The sequence below is a fragment of the Canis lupus genome, chromosome 19 (genome assembly GCF_048164855.1).
Source record: "Canis lupus baileyi chromosome 19, mCanLup2.hap1, whole genome shotgun sequence".
NCBI classification, from domain to species: Eukaryota; Metazoa; Chordata; class Mammalia; order Carnivora; family Canidae; genus Canis; species Canis lupus.
The window spans coordinates 45,949,262-45,969,886 of record NC_132856.1 but is presented as its reverse complement, the minus strand read 5'-3'; the positions used below and the strand labels follow the sequence as shown (position 1 = coordinate 45,969,886).

Genomic DNA, 20,625 nt, shown 5'->3' with positions numbered 1-20,625 from the left:
TCCTGCCTGGGAGCCAATGCTCACTCTGTCCATCTGCCCCAAGTTTGGTGGGCAGCACCATGCAGGATTTTCTGAGGGAGAATCACACGCTCAGATTCCCATTGGCCACAGCCCATGTGGCTGCCTGAGGAGAATGGACCATCAGGAGGGGCAGCGGTGCCAGGGCAGGGCCCCATTGAATGCTCTAGAGAGACTTGCCAGTGAGGTTGGCTGGCCTGAGAGCTGGGTTAATGTGGGGAGCAGATGAACTTGAGGAGCTTGGAGTCATTCCTGGCTTTGGTGCTGACAGGGCCAGAGGCAAGTGAGGGTTGTTGAGGATGGTGCAAGTGTTTCTCAGTTTCCAGACAAGGAAATGGAGGCCAGAACAGTGTGGAGGGGAGCAGGACCCTAGTATAACAGCACCAAAGCTGTTTTTGCTTTTGCACTGCTGGCCCCAGGCCCACCCAGGCTCAGCCACCAGGCAGAGGGTGCCAGTCCCCACTGTGCCCCTGACCCAGGGAAGGCCTAAAAGACCAAACGAGCAGAAGCAGGGGAGCCTGAGACCCATGACCCCCTGAGATGTGGGTGGACAGGCAGCACATCCACACAGACCTGTGCAAAGCAAGAAATCAGAAGGTTGGCTCTGGGGATGCTGGTGGGAGGGCCCCCTTGTGCAGACACCACTGTTTCCTGGCCCCCCATCTTTCCCCTCATGTCTCGCCGTGGCCTCCAGAGCACCACCCCCTCCTCCAGAGGGTCCTTGGCAGCCCCCCAGCGCCCACCCGGGAGCTATGCACCTCTGGCCCACGCCGAGTCTAAACAAGCACAGGAAAACACAACACATGTGAAAGCCATAGACGCAGGAGCAAGCGCAGACCCCGAGCGTGGGGCCCAGACCCTGGCCCGCCTGGCTGGGAGCGTCAGCCCCGTAATGTCTGACATGTGTTCAGTTGTTTGCGAACCTGCCGCTCTAGCAGCTCGCCTGGCAGGGGCTTTGCTTTCTGGGCACATTTTAAATCAAGCTGAGCCGCTGGCCCCTGGCACACGTGGAGATCCCCTCCCCGCCCCCTGCCCCAGCCCACCCGCCAATCGAATGTGAGCCCCGAGAAGAATGGGAGGCTTCCGCCGCCAGGGAGACAGCGGCCCCTCTCGTCCTCTTAAACATTTGCTGAGGTCGTTTTCCTGGTTGTTGGCCAGAACCTGGAGGAGGGCAGGCCCAGGTCCTCCTCCTGGCACAGCTCTGAGGCCTGCCGGCCCCGCACACAAGGCTTGCGTGCCTCAGGCTGGGCCCCTGCCACCTGGCCTGCCCTCCCCTGGCAGCTCTCCCTGCCCTCCCCAGACTTCCCTTCCAGCTGGCCTCACTCCTTTTCCCAAAGGTGATCCAGGTTGCCAAAAGGAATTCAACAGCAAGGCATCCGTCCACCCTCCTGGCCCAACTGGCCTCTCCTGGGGTGGTGGCCGCCCAGTGTGAGACCAGGAGCTCACTCTGCAGCCCAGCAGAGGATTAAAACTCCCTTGTATTCTGGATAGACAGAGGCTGGCAGCCCAAGCACCACATCCAGCCTACCGGTGTTTTTTGTCTGGCCCACAGTTGTGTGCGTGATGTTTGAATCAACATTTAAAAATCAGGAGAGTGCATTTAAAACTCTGGATTCCTGGCTTCTCTTGAAGAATCAGAAGGCCCAGCAGTGGTGGGTTGAGGTCCTGTGCCTTCACATGGTCCAGTTTGCCACAGGCCCCTATTGCCCCACTGACCCTCTCCTGACATTTGCCTCTGCTACTTATTACCAAGCCCTGACATCTGCTCCCTGGATGTGGGTGTTTTCAGCCTGAAGGACATAGGAGGCAGTGGACACTCGGAGAAGGAGAGGGAGCAACCCTGACTGACCTGCCCCTTGCCCCAGCCCACCCGCCAGTCGAACGTGGTCCTGACTCTTCTCTGACCAGGCATCTCCTGGGCTCTTCCTGCTCAGGCTTCTTGTCAAGGCTCCCCCTTGATGTTGCTGTGTCTGCAGCAGCCTGATTCTGGTCCCCAAGGTCTGTGCATAACCTGGAATCTAGGGCTGTGCCTTGGGAGCACTCAGTGGTGCCAGACCCTCCTGAAGTGCCTGGCTAAGTGGAGCTGCCAGGGCGGCCGAGGGGAAGTGCAGGCGTGACCAGGCTTGCTGCACACAGATGACACAGCCCCAGTGAGCAGCGGCCCTGGGTGGAGAGAAGGCTGCCTGTCATCTCCCCTCGGTGTGTGCTGGGTGCATTCCCACTGGCCTGTGAACCTGCTGTCTCACCCGCTGGAACAAGGTTGATCTGATGCCCTCAGCAGAATGGGCCCAGCTACCCTGGGTGAGTCAGGCTCCTGCATCTGCCTTGACTGCAGGCCAGACTGTCTTCAGAGCCTGCTCCCAGTCTCATTACAGCCCTTGCAGTGAACTCTTGAGGGTGGCTGTTATCATTTCCATCTCAAGGATAAGGAAACCAAGTCTGGGAGATCAGGCCAAGCCCCCAGGGCTCTCCCAAGCATCAGGAGGCCTGTTGCCTCTCTGGCACAGTGCCCCAGGATAACCCAGCAGGTTCCAACTGCTGCCATACTGAACTTGACCTCACTCAGCTCCTTCACAACAGACACATCTAGGGATAGGATTGCTGAGGGCAGGGGCCGAGGTGAGGAAAGGAGCAACATGGAGCCCTCCTGGCAGGGGCTCAGTCAGGAACAGGGGTATTGGAAGAAGGTAAAGAGTAACTGAGTTTCTAGCAGGGCTGATGGTCTAGCATGGAAAGCACATGAGGTGGGGGAGGCCTGCCAGATACACAGGTCTGGAGGTGGAAGATCAAGCTGAAGGAGCAGTTACAGGACAGGAAAGTACAACTTTGTTGAAGGACGATAAGGAGAGCATGAGGCTCTATAGAAACTACAGTGTCTGGACAGGACCCAGCTTTTTTTTTTTTTTTTTTTTTTAAGATTTATTTGAGAGAGCATGCACGAGTTGGGGGAGGGGCAGAGGGAGAACTTGACTTCCCACTGAGCAGGAAGCCTGATGTGGGGCTCCATTCCAGGACCCCAAGATCATGACCTGAGCCAAAGGCAGACACTTAACTGAGCCACCCAGGTGCCCCCAGGACCAGCTTTCTTGAAGCTAACCAAACCCTAAGCTAGTTTAGGTATAAGAAAAGGGAGGGGGGCAGCATTGATTTTTTTTTTTTTTTAAGATTTTATCTACTTATTCATGAGAGAGACAGAGAAAGAGATAGGCAGAGACAGAAGCAGGCTCCATGCAGGGAGCCCAATGCAGGACTCGATCCTGGACCCGGGGGAATCCTGCCGTGAGCCAAAGGCAGACACTGAGCCCCTCAGGCATCCTGAAAAGGCATTGATTATCTTGCAAAACCAGGAAGCACCAGTATGGCTGGATCAGGGGCTCAGGTGCTGCTTTTATCCCTCAGCCCCTGATTCTCTAGCTGGCTCTTCTGCTTGCAGCCACGTGATGCTCCCTCTACACAGTTCCAGACCTCCCCCCTTGAGTTCCATCCAGAGTCCCAGGGCAGGCTCTCATTGGGCCAGTCTGGTCACCTGTCTGTCTGGGAACCAATCATGTGGTGGTCCAGAGACAGGGAAGTGCTGATTGGCAGGGCCTGTGGGAGACACCCCTCTTGGAGAGATGGCAGGATTAGTGGGAGAGTGTTGGGCAGCTTGGGGATGGGTCAGGAAGGAGAGCAGAGCCCACATAGGTATTGAGGCCTTGGAGGGGGCACCATGGCTTTGGTGATCAGGACACAATAGATTCTGTCTGTTGGATTGGGCTGTTCTCAGCAGTTATCATGATGTGTGAGCAGCCTTCTGGAGGCTAGCGTCATGCCCACCCTTCTCTTCTGTCCTCCCTTTCAGGGATGAGCACACCAGGCTCCTCACCACAGCACCGCCCAGCTGGTGTCAGCCCGTTGTCCCTGAGCACGGAGGCGAGGAGGCAGCAGGCCCAGCAGGTGTCACCCACCCTCTCCCAGCTGTCACCCATCACTCAGGTGTGAGGGCGTGGTGGGGTGGGGGAGGTGTGGCTGGTTCTGCCCCTTTGAGAGACCTCCCTCTACTTCCTGGGGGCCATAGAAGCCTGAAGACAAAGGTTCCCAACACTTTTGGCTTTTGTCAAATTTCAAACACGGAGAGCATGACTTGCTGGCCTGGAGTTTCCTGTATCTGTTGTGGGCAGATTGTGTGGGTGTTTTTTGTTGTGTTACTTTCCCTCGAGGATCTAGTTGAAATTCTCCAAAATAAAATGTTTAGAGAGGTGGATTTTTTTTCTTTTTTCAATTTACCATAATTTTGTTTCATATGCTTTTTTGGTATCTCATGTGTGTCTAGGTATTGGTCTCTTTCATCTACGTTATCCAGTGTGCTGGCATACGACTGTTCATAACACAGGCCTTTTTATTTCTCTATCGTCGATAATAACATACCCACTTTCATTTTTGATTTCAGTAATTTGATTCTTTTTTACTTAGTTTAGAATCATAAAACAGGTTAGGAAGTGTTCCTTCCTGTTTTTTTGGAAGCATTTGAGAAGCACGAGTGTAAATTCTTTAAATATTTCGTAGAATTCACCAGCAAAGCCACTGGTCTGAGCCAATTTTCACTGAGAGGTTTTCACCTCCACACAACACCCAGTGGTCATCACAAGTGTGCCTCTTAATCCCCATCACCTATGTCACCCATCATCCCACCCACCTCCCCTCTAGTAACCAGCAGTGTGTTCTTTATAGTCAAGAGTCTGTTTCTTGGTTTCTGTCTCTCTCTCTCTCTTTTTCTCCCTTTGCTCATTTGTTCTGTTTCTTAAATTCCACATATAATTGAGATCAAATGGTCTTTGTCTTTCTCTGATTGACTTATTTCACTTAGCATTATACTCTCTAGGTCCTTCCATGTTGCTGCAAATGGCAAGATTTCACTTTTAATGGCTGAATAATATTCTATTTTGTATATATCATATCTTTATCCATTCATCAGTCAATGGATACTTGAGGGGCTTCTATAATTTGACTATTGTAGCTAATGCTGCTATAAACATCAGAGTGTTTGTATCCCCTTGAAATAGTATTTTTGTATTCTTTGGGTAAATACCTAGTAGTGTGATTGCTGGATTATAGGGTAGTTCTAGTGTTAACTTTTTTTTTTTTTTTTTTTTTTTTTTTTTGAGACAGAGAGAGAGAGAGAGAGAGAGGAGAAAGAGCAAGAGAGCATAAGTAGCAGGAGCAGCTGAGGGAGAGGGAGAAGCAGGTTCCCCGCTTAACAGGGAGCCCAACACGGAGCTTAATCCCAGGACCCTGGGATCATGACCTGAGCTGAAGGCAGACGCTTAACAGACTGAGCCACCTGAGCGCCCCTAGTTTTAACTTTTTTGAGAAACCTCCATACTGTTTTCCATGGTGGCTACATCAGTTTGAATTCCCACCAACGGTCCAGGAGTGTTCCCCTTTCTCAGTGTCCTCACCAGCACCTGTTATTTGTGTTTTTGATTTTAGCCATTCTCACAGGTGTGAGGTGAGGTCTCATTGTGATACTGATTTGCATTACCCTGACAATGGGTGATGGTTGAGCATCTTTCCATCTTTGTTGTCTACCTGTATATCTTCTTTGGAAAAAAGCCTGTTCATGTCTTCTGCCCATTTTTAATTCGATTATTTGATTTTTGGGTTTTGGGTTTTGTATGTTCTTTGTATATTTTGGATACTAGCCCTTTATCAGCTGTGTCACTTGCAAATATCTTCCATTGGGAGGTTTTTGATTACTGGTTCAATCTCCTTTCTTGGTATAGATCTATTCAGAATTTCTATTTTTGGGGGGGGGTCAGTTTGGTAGTTTGTGTGTCTCTAGGAATTTGCCCATCTCATCTTACTTTTTAAAGATCCCTAATATATAACATTTTTGTTGTTTTTTTGTTTCTTTTTCTTTTTCTTTTTTTTTTTTTTTTAACATAACCTCACTGGCATTATCCATCTCCAACAAAACTGACAGGCATTGCTTTGTATCTTCTGATAGACCTAGGCCCAGTTCCCTTCTACTTGTTCATACCAGGATCTAAATCTGGGCACTATGTCCTCAGTCTCTCCATCTGTGACCCCTGTTCCTTTGCTCTTCTCCCTTAGACCTGCTTTCCTTTGCTAGAGACTCCATTTTTGTTCATGAAGTAACCATCGTTTCTTAGAGGCTGGGCGTTCTGCTAAGAGTTAGATCCTGTAGCTCCTGGTCACATGCAGTCTCCTGTGGAGGCTTCCCTCGAACCAGGGAAAACTTTTCCTCTGTCCAACTCCAAGAAGACTTGAGCTGGTCATTACCAAGTGGCCACACCAGCACATGTATCATCCACACCATCTCTAACTCCTCCCTGCCCAGAGTGGGCTAGGCACAGGCTGCTTGCTGGGTTGCTGGGAGTGTGGCACCCTGGGCTTGCCTGCAGTGAGCAAACTATGGGTCAGTGAGGCCAGGGACCTCCTGAGTCTGAGGGGGTACAGAAGGTGGGGCCTACCTCTTGGTGTGTGGAAAAGACAAAGGAAAACTTTGTTGGGTGCAGAGCACTTTCAACTGGATTAGAAGTCCAGGCCCTGTCCAGCCACAGGCAAACCTGTTACTCTGGCCCTGGACAAGGCCTGCCCTCTCTAGGCTTGTGCTTCCCCTATCTGGGGTCTGGATGTCACTTTGTTTATCTGTGATATCTTTGTTGAGCGTGTTAGGCCATAGAGCATCCCTAGGGACCAGGTATTTCACAGTCTGGCCCCTACTGCCTAGTAGCCTCCCACCTGACACCCTCCTCTTCCCCCAGGCTGTGGCCATGGATGCCCTGTCTCTGGAGCAGCAGCTGCCCTACGCCTTCTTCACCCAGGCAGGCTCCCAGCAGCCACCGCCGCCGCAGCCCCAGCCCCCTCCACCGCCACCGCCCGCATCCCAGCAGCAGCCGCCCCCGCCACCCCCGCAGGTGCCCGTCGGCCTCCCCCCAGGCGGCCCCCTGATGCCAAGTGCCAGCTTGACGCGGGGCCCTCAGCTGCCCCCACTCGCGGTCACGGTACCGTCCTCTCTCCCCCAGTCCCCCCCAGAGAACCCGGGCCAGCCGCCAATGGGGATCGACATTACCTCGGTAAGCCTAGGATGGGGTTTTGTGGGGCCTGGCTGGGGGGCTCATGCAGGAGGATCCAGGGAACTGTGGGAGACCCCCATTGGGCTCCCAAGGCCCAAAGACACTCAGGCATCTGACTGAAGCCTCCTCGAGACTCCACTTGAAGGCCAGGGTGGCCAGGGGTCAGAGCTGAGGCAAACACTGCTGGGCTGAGGTCATCCCATGTATAGATGAGGAAGTGGAGACTCCAAGCATAGATCCTTTGCCCCAAACTTCACCCAAGACGGGCCACCCTGTATCTGGCTGCCAAGGTTCCCCCATGGCCCCTGCTGTCCAGTACTTCAGCGCTTGCTACTTGCAATGGCTCACCTGGAGGCGGGGAGGACACAGAGCTCTCAGGGCCTGGAGAACAGATTCTGGGAGCCAGAGAGATGGAGGGGAACTTGGAGGGGGAGAAGGGATAAAGCCCCCACTGTGGTTCATGCAGTGCACAGTGCCCTGGGCCAAGAGGGACATTCAACCCATGGGACCCCTTTCCTGGGCTCAGGTTAATGGGTGCTTGGTTTGACTTCTATACCCCAAGCCTTCTTGATTAGACTTTTGCCCTGGTGGGAAGGGGGTGATCACAGCTACCTTGGGCCATATCCAAGGTACGGGGACTATGTTTGGGGTACAGCAAGTCCTCTCCATTCAGCCATTGGCTGCCAACCCCAAGATAAACGTCATCAGAATATCATGTGCTCTGCAAAGACGAGGTCCCCCTGAGCTAGGCAGGTGGGTGAATGGAGACCTGTTTCCAAACTTCTCTGACTCCTCATAGGGCAGACCCCAGGGGTACCCCAGACAGGAAAGTGTGCAAGTTTTTTCTTTGTCAGAAACACAGCTGGTGTGGAGGCAGCTCTGGTGGTGGAGCCTGCCAGGCTACCTCATTCCCTGACACCCTCCAACAGTGGTGCCTCACGTTTGAGCTGGGCAGACAATGGAGGCATGGGTGTCCGGGCCAGGTACACAGACATTACCTCCCCAGGCTCTCAGGCCAGTGAGTGTGCTGCCCGGCACCCCACCAGGGACATCTGGCTCCCTTGGGATTGTAGCCTCTTCTTGAGTACCTGCTAGCGCAGGCAAGCAAGAATATCCCTCTTTTCAACTCTGAGAAGCCCCCAGCCAGTCATTGCCAAGTGACTGTGCTGGCACCTCCAAACACTGATACCTTGCTCATCCCCCATGTATCTGTCCCCCACCGCCACCCCTCCGGGATAGGTTCAGTCCCTATCCCAGACTACTCAGAACAGGCCACTGAGGAAATCGGGGTGATCAAGCATTTATGGGGCCCTGGGCTAGGCATCCAGACCGCAGTAAACAATAGACCCAGAGAAGTCAGACAGTTTGTCCAGAGGCACACAGTAGGTCCTGACTCAGCCCATCTTGCCCCTGGTGAGAAGCTAAGGCCCTCTGTCCTTCAGTTGAGGTTGCTGCCCCTTGGAGGTCTCTGGACAGTGTACCAGTCAGTTTTGTCCCAAGTGATGCCAATGATAGTGATTGCCCAGGACTGGTTATTCTGGGGCGTGCCCCAGATGGCCTTTGCTGTTGGTCCCAGCACCCCCCGTGGTGGACAGGATGTGCTAGAGCACAGAGATGGAGCTCAGAGAGCCGAGGGAGCTGCCCAGAGTCGGCAGCAGAAGGCAGCACCTCCCTGCCCCAGCCTTCCATGCCCGCCTGTGTGTGGGTGTGTTTGTTGTATGTACACACATGTGGCTGTGTGTGCATGTATGTGGGTGTGGGTGAGTGTGTGCATTCATGGGGGTTTTCTGAAGCCTGCTGAGTCAAGGTGGACCCCGCCGTCCCCCTCCCACAGCCCTCTGTTTGATTCCGTGAAGCTGAGTTCTCCGACCAATCCCCCCAGCCCTCTGGGTGCTGGGTTTGGAGGCAGGCACCCAAAAGACCCCAGGCTCAGACAGGGCTCAGGGGTCCACACCTCTTGCAGATACTCCTGACACTCTGTTCACCTGATGGGTGGTGGGAGGTGTCTTGGGGGGATGCCCAATGGGGAATGGCCAGTCCCAGGATGCCAGGCCTGGGGCCCCTCGCGCGTCCTGACCTGTCTGTTGTCACAGGCGCCGGCTCTGCAGCAGTACCGTGCTAGTGCCGGCTCCCCGGCTAACCAGTCTCCCACCTCACCTGTCTCCAATCAAGGCTTCTCCCCTGGGAGCTCCCCGCAAGTAAGGGACGCCGCCTCCCCTCTCCCAGCACCCTGCACTCCAGCCTTGCTTTGCATCCCCCATGTATCTGTCCCCCACCACCTGTGCCTCACGCCTCATTGCATCCCATCTTGTCCACTCCAACAGGGCAGGGAGAAGGAGGCACTGCCCGCCAGGCCCAGCCCAGGAGCTGCCATGTCCCCACTGTCTTTGGGGCCTTCGCAAAGTCCTATCTGGAGGTGGTGGGCCCCTCACTCGCATTAGTCACCTTAGTTTTGGCCACACCCTGACTTCTTGCCCAGCAGCTAGGGACACCTCAGCGTGTGGCTCAGAGCATGTGTCAAACAGCCCGTGCACACAGCCCCACCTGCACCTGCCCATACGAGACTTCCAGAAGTTGGAGGGGTTCTCCTCCTGCTTTGGGACACAGCTGAGGTGATGGCTGGCCTGTGGTTGGGACCCTGACTCCTCAGATTCTTCTCCCCTCTGCCTCAGGACAGGAAGGCATGTCCTGAAAGGAAGCTCCTCTGAGTGGCACCACAGCTTCTCAGGGGTCTGTGTCCCCATCTCAACAGATGAGGAGACTGAGGCTTGCCTCACGCCACAGGCAGGGCTTGACCACATCCATCAGACTTGGGTGTTCCCCCAACACAATTGGACCCCAGTCCCTGGCACACATACATGCATACCTACCCCCATCCAGGTACCTCAGAATTCCCCTTAGCACCACTCACCTGGTGGCTGAATCCTGACTGGAGTATTCCACCAGAGGAGAGGAGGTGCCCACAAAGCTGACATCTGGGCTCGAAATTTCCATACTGCAGAGCCTCCTCAGGACCCTGCCTCTCTGTCCCCAAAATGTCACCAAGCTGAGAGACTCCCAGGAGCTGCTGCGAAAGAGCAGTGCCCCAGGCCCTGAAGCCTCCTTCTTGGCCCCAGGGACAATAGGATTTTCCTTCCCTGCTAAGGAGGGGAGAGAAGCTATTCCACCAGACAGGACCATGCAAGAACAATGTCGGGCTCCCTTGTCCCAGGGGATGTGCCCTGCTGTCCTTACTTCCCCAGTTCTCAGAGGTGCACCCAAATTAGGCCCTGTGTTTTGAGATGGTGGGCGTCATGTTCAGGAAGGCTGCCCTCATGGTTCCACCTGCTGTAGGAGGGGCTCTCCTAGGACTCCTCTGCAGTGGCCTGGGGTCCTGCTGGGACCATCAGTGTGTAGCTTCCTGCTCCATAGGCAGGTGGGGAGGCATCAGTGAGCTCAGGGCAGGCCAGAGGTCAGCCTGGTGTCTGCAAGCTCTCGATACATCCATGCTAGCTCCCAGCTCTTGTGGCTCCCAAAAAATGGCTAGTCTGGTCATGGAGTGTCATGGGATGCTGAGAGATGGGAGAAGGGGTCCAGGCAGGGGAAATGGCAGGTGGGGCCTGTTTCTGGGTCCTTGAGTAATGTGCCTTTTTACACAGGCAGCAGGACAGAGATTCAGGGGTGGAGCAGGACAGAGATTCAAGGGTGGAGCAGTTGTCCCAGGAGAGATTTGCCAAGACCAAAGGGGGTTCATCCATCCTAGACAAAAAGTGTGTTGCTGTCTCGTCAAGCCTATGTCTGTGTGTTGGTCTGTCCATCCAGTCACTGGTGCTGCAAAGGAGGCTGTCAGGTTGTCTGGACTCAACCAGACATGGGCTTAAGAAGACCGAGAGACTCACTTGGGGGGCAGACCGTGCCGGGTGGAGGCTGGGTGGCTTCGCACTGCAGCTGCATCCCCAGGTTGCATTCAGTGGTCCTGTGGGCCTGGGCCTCCCCAGCCTACCCAGCCTCAAGTGGACGTTGTTATCTGTCTGACTGTACCGTGGGCCTTAAGCAGCTGGCCTTCAGTACTATGTGCTGTGTTCCTCCCTTCCATTTTGAGTGGACCTTTCTGCAAACTCATGGCAGCCTCACAAAAGAAGTCTTAACCTAGGTCCCCTGCTTGTGACAGGCCTCTTTGACGCCAAGGCCATGGGGATGGAAACATATCCCAGAACAGACCTGCTTCCTCCTTTGTGGGGAAACCTAGCCACAACCTTGCAGCCCCATTTTCCAAAACTGAAGCTGACTATATTGAGGGCAAAGGTGACATTTTTGCCAAATTGGCTGTTTTTCTGCTCTCAGCCTACTCACCAAGGAGGAAACAGACTTGGGTCTGGGCTGTGGTTGTGTTTCCTGAGGCTTGGTGCCTCATGTGAGCTCTGGCCACACACTGGCTGCCTCTCCTCCCTCCCACGTCCCACCAGGCTCCATTCTGCCATTTCTCTCTGGCAGGGGCTCCAAGCTCCTTTTCTTGGCATCTCTACTGCCTGTGAGGGTCCCTAGTCCCCTGCTCTTCTCCCAGGAGCAGACCTGGCCCCCAGCTGGCCTTAGAAGAGCAGGAGATTGGGCTCCCTGCCCACCCATGGGCCCTGGGGTCCTCCAGGCAGGCAGCCATGGGCAGGTAGCTTTCTGTGTGCCTGTCCTGTGCTTGCTCAGCTGGCATCTGGCTCTGTGCACCCATCCTGTCCACGTGTATATGGACTGCCACCATGTCCCATGTCTCCCTGGGGGCCTTACAAGGGTCACCAAGTGCACTTCCCATGCTGAAATTCAGAGCACCCCACGCACACACCTTGGCCCCAGTCAATGCTTTTCTCTGGAACCTGTCAGGGGGGTTTCTTGATTCCTGTGGCCCCCTTGTTTTCTATCTGATGGAGACATGATTCACTCATACCTGAGCTCAAGTAGAGGAGATGGTAGAAGGTGCTTTGGGGGATATTGGGGTACAGAGGCCCCCCAGGAGCAGGTAGTGAAAAGAAACATCCTGGGATTGAGGGGGCACTCCTCCATCCTGGAAGGTGTGGACTCTCCCAGGAGGCCTGAGATAGATGCTCAACCTACTTTATCCTGAGCATCTTCCCCGGGGGGTTTCAGGGGCCTCCCTATGGGTACAACCAGCCTGTGGGAGATCCCCTGCCCCAGCAGTCCCTGACCTGGTCTTGGGGACGGTGATGACAGCAGGCCTCTTTTCTGTCTGCAGCACTCCTCCACCTTGGGCAGCGTGTTTGGGGACTCGTACTATGAGCAGCAGATGGCGGCCAGGCAGGCCAATGCTCTGTCCCACCAGGTGAGCGGGTGCCCGGGTCACAGCGCCCACAGCAGACGCTTACCCGGACCCCGCCCGCCCCTCGGGCGTGAGCTTCGCTCCTAAGGCTCCCTCCTGTCCCAGGCCTTGGATAGGGGTGGCTTGGCTTTGCCTCCCCAGGCACCTGTGCCTGGCCCACAGAATAAGGCCAACAGCAGAGGGGTAAGGAGGGTGGGCAGTGAACACTGACAGGGACAGGCAGTGGCTATAGCATTGGCACCTCAGCGTGGGCTGTGCATGTGGGTTTGCCGGGAGGTGGAGCTGGCTTTGCGTAGAGGTCAGGGTCAAGGGCATGTGGGCATGAGTAGGGTTGGCTTCTTCCTGGAGCAGGTCACTCACCCATCCATCCTTCCATCAATCCATCCATCCAGCAAAGCCCTGAAGGGGCCGTGTGTGGACACACCTGGGCAGGTTCAGAGAGGGAGGAGGGGGAGACCCTAGGGTAAGAGTTTTATATTCAACAGCGCCCTCAGTATCTGAGTACAGGCGCTGGGCTTGTTGCAGAGGAGTTGGTCCCAGTTGCTGCAGGACAAGCCAGCCAGCAATAGCCAGGGGCTCAGCAGGGCCAGCCTCATGCTGTGTGCTTCCCCCCAGCTGGAGCAGTTCAACATGATGGAGAATGCCATCAGCTCCAGCAGCCTGTACAGCCCGGGCTCGACACTCAACTACTCACAGGCGGCCATGATGGGCCTCACAGGCAGCCATGGGAGCCTGCCAGACACGCAGCAGCTTGGCTACCCCAGCCATAGCAGCATCCCCAACATCATCCTCACAGGTGAGGCCACCTGGCCGTGGCATCCTGGATGGGCATCTTGGGCAGAGTGCCTCCATGGGGCCTGGCAGCTTCAAGAGGCCTTGTTCTCAGGGGAGATGTTGCTCCTGCCCTGCAGGATGAGTTGTATTAAGACTGGTTCAAAGAAGGCCAGACCCCACCAACTTTGACTTGTTGCTGGGCTGTGGAATAGGCCCCAGGGGACACACTGGACCCTGGACCAGGCTTCTTGTGCCCCATGGTCAGAGCAAGAAGAGGACAGAGCCAGTCACTCACCCTGCCCTGCTTCTGCTACCCAGGTCCCTGAACCCCATTAGCTGAGTATAATGGTGACTAGGGGGTGAGCCCTGCTTGCTAGGGCTTGTCACATACAGCCAGCATACATGCAACCACTCACACACACTGCAGTGAGAATCCCCAAACAGCCTAAGCACAGCACCCAGATGTCTAGGGACATGCATAGCACATATGTAAGTCCCTGCTCCATGTAGCATAGAACCCAGACCCTTTGCTGCCCCTGCCCCATCCTGTAGATTCTGGGTTTTACTGAAAGAAGCGATTTCCTTACAAGCCAGGACTGTCTCAGGATTAAGATTGACACCCCCTCGTGGTCCCACTAACATCTCCAGGATGGAGACGCCTGTGCCCAGAAGCGCCCCCCAACCACGACGTGTAGTGCTTCCTCCCTACCTGAGGGGTGTGAGCATCAGTCTGCAGTAGATGCTTTGGGGGCAGTAGCTTCAGCTGCACAAGAAAACTTAGGCCCTTCTGCCCCCCAAAGCCTAGAAAGCCCAGGGCTTTTTTTTTTAAAGATGTTTATTTATTGGAGATCCCTGGGTGGCTCAGCAGTTTAGTGCCGCCTGCCTTCAGCCCAGGGTGTGATCCTGAGGACCCAAGATCGAGTCCCATATCGGGCTCCCTGCATGGAACCTGCTTCTCCCTCTGCCTGTGCCTCTGTCTCTCTCACTCTGTGTCTCTCATAAATAAATAAATAAAATCTTTAAAAATTCATGAGAGACACAGGCAGAGGGAGAAGCAGGCTCCATGCGGGAAGCCCAATATGGGACTCGATCCTGGGACTCCAGGATCACGCCCTGAGCTGAAGGCAGATACCCAACCGCTGAGCCACTCAGGCGTCCCAAGACCAGGACTTTTATGCCCTTGTCTCATATTGAGAAACTAAGGCCTTTCTTCTCACTGCAAGTGGAAGAAAGAGTCCAGGTTTGAATCTGGGTCTCGCAGGGCGGCGGTGGGGGGGGAATCACACCCCAGCTTGCTTCTCAGTGATGCACATGGAGGAAATATCCTGGTAGAGCAGGAGAGGCCCTTGCCCCTTACCGCTCACACTGAATGTTTGTGACATAGGTGTTAGCCCAGGGCTTCCCAGCCTTGGATTACTAATACATGGAGCTGGATCTTTCCCTGGGGTGGTGGGACAATCCTGTGCATTCTGAGGTGCTGAGCAGCCTCCCTGGTCTCCACCCACCCAATGCTAGCAGCATTCCCTCTTCAGTCAGGACAACTAAACATGTCCCTAGACATTTGCCAGTTCCTGGCAAACCCCCAGGTCAGCACCCCTGGTGTGGCCCAAGCCCCTCTTCCCTGAGCATTTTAAGGGGGGCTTGGAGGCACAGGACCTGAGAACAGGGAGCCAGGGCCACACTGAGACTTTTGTCCTGTGCCCTCCCCTTCAGTGACGGGAGAGTCCCCTCCCAGCCTCTCTAAAGAACTGACCAGCACACTGGCCGGAGTCGGTGATGTCAGCTTCGACTCCGACAACCAGTTCCCCCTGGATGAACTCAAGATTGACCCCCTGACCCTGGACGGACTGCACATGCTCAACGACCCTGACATGGTCCTGGCTGACCCGGCCACCGAGGACACCTTCCGGATGGACCGTCTGTGAGCTGCACATCTGGCACATCGCCGCCCAGCCCCCGGCTCCATCACCCCGCCGGTCAGTGGTCCCGACGGCGTCTCCCTGAGCCCAGGGACGGCCGCGCTCCGTCCTTCGCAAACGGCCGAGCTTGTGATTCTGAGCTTGCAATGCCGCCAAGCGCCCCCTGCCCACCCGCCCGCCCTCAGCTGTCCACCTCCCTCGGGAGGCCGCGTGTCACCCCCGCGGATCCTCCCTGCGCGTGCTCTCTCGCCCCCCACCCTGGGCCATGAGCCGTCCCCCTGTAAAATGCGGAAAGCGTGTTGGGCAGGGCCGCCGGCCTGGAGGGGGCGCTGTGGTCCACGGCGGCGGTGGGCTGAGGTGCATTTTCCGACTGTTGTCCAGCTCTCACTGCCTTCCTTCGTTCCTGGCCCCCCTACCCGCCCGCCACCCCCAGCCCAAGGTTAGGTAGCGAGCCAGCCCCACCCTGCCAAAGGGAGAAGGTGCCAGAGAGAGGGGCAGACACAAAGTGAAATAAACACTATTTTGACTGCTGTCTTTTATATTTCTGAGCACATTCAGAGAATGCTAGAATCCGTCCCATGGAGGTAGACTATACAAGGTGTGAACAGAGCATGCAAAGCAGCTAAATCTTCCCGGGACCGTGCTCCCGCTTTGCCCACCCCCAGCCAGATCCCTCTATGGCCACCTTTGCCCTGAAAGTGAAGCCCCTGGCCAGGATGAAGGGGGCCTGCCAGGGCTTGCATGTGGAGGCAGGGATTATTTCTGGGGGTTGTTTTCATCTCTCAACTTGTTTTCATCTTTTCTTCTCTGTACCGTGGTCACTGTTACTGTTATTTAAAGAATGGGGTGGGGAGGGGGTGGCCAGGGTATTTTTGTTGTGTTTTTGTTTATTTGTTTCTTTTGGTTTGTATTTACACTTTGGTTGTAGATGAGTAGCTGACTCCTTCAATCCAATACTTGCCTGAGAGCATGTTTTTATTCCAGAAATCCCATGTTATATATTTTTTAAGCTAACTGGAAGCGATCTGCTGCCTGCCGGGTCTGAGCTGCGTCTCTGGCCGTTTTAGCTAAGGCGCACGTTATCTCTAAATGGAAGGGCTGAGTGAGGGCGGGTTGGGCCTGGTAGGGTCTCTGGCAGAAGCTCCAAGTGGCCGGAGGTGCCTCCACTCCAGCCATGTGGCAGACTCCCAGGAAGGAGCCACGGCTTTTATTAAGGGTCTCTCGAAGATCCACCTCTGCCTGGCCATCCTCAAGGTGCCTGCCGGTCCTCAGGGAGGACTAGTCCCAGACCCCGAGGCTGGCAGCAGCTGCAGCCCCTCTGCCCTAACACCCCCCCCCCCGTGATGAGGCTGCCCTCTCCCTCAACCCCACCCCCGAGAACCGGCTGACATTTGTCCCCTCCAGCCACCCCTTTCATGGCTCCTCCTGGCAGGGCTGGATTCGGAGGCAAAGAGCAGTGTGTTTGTAGTGGCAGCTTTCCAAGTGGCTCTGGAGGCTGAGGTGACCATCTGGGCTTGGCCGCCATGCTGGGGGCTGTCCATGTGCCCCCCAGGGCCTGGGGGTAAAGTGGCAGGGTGTCTTTGTTTTCTGTCCGCTGCTCTGAGGTGGAAACTTCTGTCTCGTCCCTTCAAAGCTGGATCTCGAGCTCTCGCTGGCTCGTTGGCCTGCAGGCTGGGCTGGCACCTTCTGCTCGGTGCATAATTTATCTGTGGTGTTACAGCCACTGCCTCTAGGTCTTGAGAGCCCTTGGCTCCGTCCTTGTGGGAGCCAGAATTGATCCCAGCGATATCCCTCCCTCTCGTTCCCGGGCCAGGCTGTTAGCACATGGCCAAGCGACTGGGCGGCCACAGGCGCAAGAAGGTTCCTTCCTCAGTCATTTGGTCCCTGCTGCCCTCATGTGGGCTTGGGGACACGGGGTCAGTCCGTCCCAGTCGAGGGCCCAGCCTCTTATTGAGGCAGGGGCTGGGAGCAAAGAGAATTTTTTTTTTTTTAAAGAAAAACTACATGTACATAGAAGAGTTTGATTATCATTAGACTTGTGTGTAGAACTTTTTAAAAAAATGGCCTTAATAAAATTACAAGCAACCTTCCTGGATGCAATTTTCAAACAAGGCATCGGGGACCCTGTGAAGGAGCCTCATCAGCCCATCCTTCCTGTCTGCTCGGCGCCCAGTCCTCAGTGCAGATGGGCATGAGAGGGAGGGCCTCCACCCCCCGCGGCCTATGTCCCACATCCCTTGGGCCGGGGGCACAGGTGACATTGTATTTACATGGCCACTTTGGCCCATGACGGGCATAGGTGCAGTTTGCCTAGGGAGGGGGTCCCAGGCAGGAGCCAGTGGCCAGATGTCCCTGTGTCCCCAAAGGGTTCACACTCCTGCCTGGGCCTGGTCAGGCCTCCTGAGGTCTACAACGGGGGATTGTGCTTATTTCTTAAATATTGCTTCTCTACTAAATATTCTTGAATTGCCAAGATTTCCTGAAACAGGACAGCCTAAGGGAACCAGCCCTTTGTGATGTGAAAATACTGTGATTTTAGGCGAGCTGCGCCATGAGGGGTGGGCCGGGGCCCCTGAATATTGTATATAGACCCGCCGCCTGTGTGCTCGCTTGCTTGCTCGCTCGTTCGGGACAGGCCTGGAATGCTCAGCCCACATGAAGTCAGAGGCCAAGCCAGTCTGTCCCCCCGCCACTGCCCCCCAGTCCTCCCAATCTCAGTCTTCTTAGCTGTGTGAACTTCTGCCCCGGGAACAAGCAAGTATGTTCCCGCCTGCCTCAGTTTACCCTCTGTTCCCCAGCCCCCAAGACAGTGAGTTTATTACCCCCAGGGACACTTGTGGCCCAAAGTAGAGCCTGGGATCAGCCCCTCTCTGTGTTCTCCAGAGAAGAGGGCTTATGCCCCTGTCCCCTCAACACGTACCCATCAAAGTCACCCTACACAGTGTCCAGGGCTGACGTTGGGGAGGAGAAGGGGTCTTGTCAGACTTGTGTTCCCTGTCACAGGTACCCATGCCAACCTCCATCCCCACTGAGTCCTTCCAGGAGGAAGGTAGGCAGCGCTCTTCAGGGCGTCCTGCAGCGGCCTCCCTGTTCTCACATACCCTGCTTCCTCCCGTCACTCTACTGGGCAGGAAGGGCTGGGGGTGGCCTGCCCTTTGGGGCAAGGGGTTCTGAACACTCAGTGGAAAGCTCAGGAGGCAGATTGACCTTTCAGCAAACGTTAGAGGCCCACAGCTAACGGCATCCAAAAACTGTTTGCGCTCCCCTGTGGGGGCCAAGCCAGAGCAAAATTATGGTGGGTCCCATCTGCCCAGCCATTGCGGTCCATAGGACTCCCTGGGACCAGCCAGGCCTAAGGGAAGGACAGCCGTGTGTGTTTGTGGCCCTTGCCACAGCAGCACCTCCACATAGACCTCCCTGCTGGCTTCTGAGCCACCCGCCTGCCCCAGGGGTATGCATTAAGGGCAGGGGTCCTGCCTTTGCAGCTGCGTTCTGATCTTGTCTATTTCTGGGGTTTGGAGGTTGGGAAGAAGGGTTCTGACTGTGTGTGGCCTGATTTCTTTGGGTGGCTGCGCTCCCTGGAGGCTGCCTAGCCAGGTGGGCCCTGTTGTAAGGCCCATGTGTCATAGTGGAGCAGGCAAGGCTGGATGTCAGACACCATGAGACCCCCACACAGAGGGTGAGAAGGCTCTATGTCCATTCCTATGTCTAGGGGTGGGTGTACGGTTTGCAGGTTGTATGCCAGGTGCTAGCTGCAGCCTGGTCAGGCAGGACGGGAGCAGGTGCCAGGTCTGTGGGGGAGCTGGGCGGGGCTCAGGCAGCAGGGGCTGCCTTCCCCCGCATCTGGCATCCTGGACCTGATAAGCCCCTATGAGGGGCTGTCCTTCGATGGGCCCTCAGGGGAGCTGAGCCCCCCTCCCCAGACCTCCACATCTCCGCCAACCCTGAGCTGGTTCAAATATCCTTCCAAACTCCCACCCCCAACTGGATTCTGGTTTTTCTGCATTCCCAAAGAAGCATCCCCACTCCTGGATACAGGCTGGGTGTGGTAAGGCCTGGTAGTATTAGGGGGCCCTCACCCCCTACCCTGGTCCTGACAAAGCAGCAGCAGCACCCATCACCCTCCCTGGGTTCTCATAGAACCGTGGTTAAGAGGCCACAGTACTTACAGTGTGGGGGTAGGGTGTGGGGGCTGCAAGGTCGAGGGTACCCAGTGCTCCTGGACTTGTCCTGTCACTGCTTGTGGGTGCTCCAAGTAAGGGAGCTGTGGCCACCTGAGCCCTTCCCACTTGGCTTGCAGAGCTCCGGGGGTGTGGGGAATGCATGCTTCCCCCACTGCTGGAGGCCTGCCTAGGTATGGGGGCATCCAGATTTGTCGATGCTCCTTTCTCCTTGGAACCTGGGCCCCCACCTCCTGGGAGTCTCACGGTGTGTGACTGGGGGTTCCTGGAACATTCCCCCATCAGGCTCTGCCCAGCCTGCACTGTCTCAGTCCATAGTTTCTCTTGGCCTTTGGCCTCCAGGGTTCCTGGTTGGGTGGGGTTCAGGCACCTCTATAACCCTCCGTGTGCCACAGGCAACTGGCCACAGACATATTCTCTCCAAAGTGGCCACTCCCCAGGAGGGAGGTGAGGTGACCTGCCCCCACGCAGGCCTGGGCGCTAGGGTACTCTCAGAGGTATGGGGGGTGGCAACTGGAAAAAGATCCTTGTGACCCGGGCCTCAGTTTCCCTCCTATCACTGGCTCAGACCCATGGGTCTTGAGTCCTTAAGCTTCCCTGGCAGGGTCAGGAGTAAGGGCTGAACGTCAGAGTGATGCTGGCTCCAGACAGTTCCCTCTGCCTTCTGTCCTCTTGGCCAGCCCTCAGTACCCTGTCCCAAGATGCCAGGGACACGTGGTACATCCCGGGAGTGGTGTTACCCCCATCTCGCAGGGTTCTGGAGTTTGGGGGCAGTTGATGCCCAACCCATCCAGCCCATCACTTCTGACCTCTTGCCCACTTGGGATAGGTGGACACAGCCGTGGCCTTTGCCACCAGGCCCTGAGAAGGGGGGCTTTGGCAGCCAAGGTCCACTGACCCCGCTGTGCCCCGCCATAGAAAACTGCCCCCCTGGGCGGCACCACTGATATATGCAAACCTGCTGGTCCGAGCCCTGCTCCGCCTGTGTTCCTCTGTCCCCAGGCTGGCTCTGCCCCCCTCCCCAGCATGTACACTCTGCTGTGGATGTCCCGTGGGCCGTGGGTTGGGTGCCCATGGCGGGTGGGGGCGGGCGGCTCAGGGCGCACTCGGCCGGCCCCTGCCCATCCTCTCTGGCGTGGACGCTTTTGTCTTTGTACCTTTGCATCCTTTGTAATGAAACATAATAAAAATCCAATGTTTTCGTCTCTGCCTCCTCCCCTTTTTTCCTGCTCCTCACCCCACACTGGGGATGAAACATGGACCTAGTAAGGTATACCTGGTGGGAACCACACATAGGTGCCCCCCACACACACACACACACACAGACACGAATATGGGCACACTGGCAT

The 20,625-nt window shown here is 55.8% G+C and overlaps 1 protein-coding gene across 7 annotated transcripts in view; it reads left to right on the top strand.

The window, feature by feature from the left end:
* CRTC1 (CREB regulated transcription coactivator 1) overlaps positions 1–20,481 on the top strand; it is a 79,267-nt gene extending 58,786 nt beyond the window's left edge. For 2 of the 7 annotated variants that reach the window (XM_072786665.1, XM_072786669.1), the window contains 7 exons: positions 3,860–3,993; positions 6,786–6,938; positions 7,047–7,097; positions 9,191–9,295; positions 12,319–12,405; positions 13,018–13,198; positions 14,890–20,481. In XM_072786665.1, coding sequence (XP_072642766.1) covers positions 3,860–3,993; positions 6,786–6,938; positions 7,047–7,097; positions 9,191–9,295; positions 12,319–12,405; positions 13,018–13,198; positions 14,890–15,101 — 923 coding nt within the window. In that variant the 3' untranslated portion in view covers positions 15,102–20,481. Of the gene's footprint in view, positions 1–3,859; positions 3,994–6,785; positions 7,098–9,190; positions 9,296–12,318; positions 12,406–13,017; positions 13,199–14,889 lie in introns of all 7 variants that reach the window. The other 5 variants (XM_072786663.1, XM_072786664.1, XM_072786666.1 and 2 more) reach the window with 4 other exon arrangements.
* Positions 20,482–20,625: the final 144 nt, after the last annotated feature.